The sequence below is a fragment of the Limulus polyphemus genome, unplaced genomic scaffold (assembly GCF_000517525.1).
Source record: "Limulus polyphemus unplaced genomic scaffold, Limulus_polyphemus-2.1.2 Scaffold8139, whole genome shotgun sequence".
Classification (NCBI taxonomy): Eukaryota; Metazoa; Arthropoda; class Merostomata; order Xiphosura; family Limulidae; genus Limulus; species Limulus polyphemus.
This window is the reverse complement of record NW_013673749.1, coordinates 17,141-18,359: the sequence shown is the minus strand read 5'-3', so window position 1 is coordinate 18,359 and position 1,219 is coordinate 17,141. Positions and strand designations below refer to the sequence as shown.

The 1,219-nt window shown below is 32.2% G+C and overlaps 1 protein-coding gene across 1 annotated transcript in view; it reads left to right on the top strand.

The window, feature by feature from the left end:
* LOC106475142 overlaps nt 1-1,219 on the top strand; it is a 22,903-nt gene that overhangs the window by 5,765 nt on the left and 15,919 nt on the right. Inside the window, exon 6 of the mRNA XM_022379338.1 lies at nt 676-785. Within this exon, the coding sequence (XP_022235046.1) occupies nt 676-785 (110 nt within the window). The remainder of the gene's footprint in view (nt 1-675; nt 786-1,219) is intronic.

Here is a 1,219-nt window from a genome sequence, read left to right as displayed (position 1 = left end):
ATGTGCTTTAGTGAATATTGTTAGTTTATTTGTGTTAAGTATCTAGAGAATAATAATAGGATTGTTTCCATATTGAAAGTAGTATGTGCTTTAGTGAATATTGTTAGTCTATTTGTGTTAAGTATCTAGAGAATAATAATAGGATTGTTTCTATATTGAAAGTATTATGTGCTTTAGTGAATATTGTTAGTCTATTTGTGTTAAGTATCTAGAGAATAATAATAGGATTGTTTCCATATTGAAAGTATTATGTGCTTTAGTGAATATTGTTAGTTTATTTGTGTTAAGTATCTAGAGAATAATAATAGGATTGTTTCCATATTGAAAGTAGTATGTGCTTTAGTGAATATTGTTAGTCTGTTTTGTATGATTTATTTTCTGTAACAAATTATCGATAGTTAGTATCGAACTATCCTGTATGATAATAAATACAAAGGAAAAATTCGCTTCCAAATCTTCGTGTTTTCTGATAATATTTCTTCAGTTGAATGATATAGCTTTGTTTGTTGTGATTAAACATTGTACTAAATAGTATCTACGAAATGAAACGTGTACTTCATGATCAACATTTGCACTGTTGACAAATTAGCAGAATTAATTCCTTGTAGCCATCTTTACCTCTAACACCGTTACTGACTGTTACTTATAACAAAGTTAGTTGTTTACTTTCTTTAGCCATAAGTTACCTGTGTTTGGGAGATTGGCAAGGACCGAACGACGACCGCTTCGTAGCACTGATGGATTTGAGTGGAGACTCGGACCGGAAACCCAAGTTTCGGTGTGGGGTACGTCTTTAGGATTTGTATGAGTATGTAAATATAAGGAAATAAACTCATTTAGCAGTTTGAGTGAACTCTATGTAGTTCTAAGAAACATTATGTAAAAATATATTAGGTTTAGTCCAACAAGGGTTATTTTAGACTTCCTACAATATTACGTTTAGTTCAACAAGGGTTATTCTAGACTTCCTACAAGATTACGTTTAGTTCAACAAGGGTTATTCTAGACTTCCTACAATACCACGTTTAGTCCAACAAAAGTTATTCTAGACTTCCTACAAGATTACGTTTAGTCCAACAGGGGTTATTCTAGACTTCCTACAATACCACGTTTAGTCCATCAAGGGTTATTCTAGACTTCCTACAATACCACGTTTAGTCCAACAAGGGTTATTCTAGACTTCCTACAATACCACGTTTAGTCCAACAAGGGTTATTCT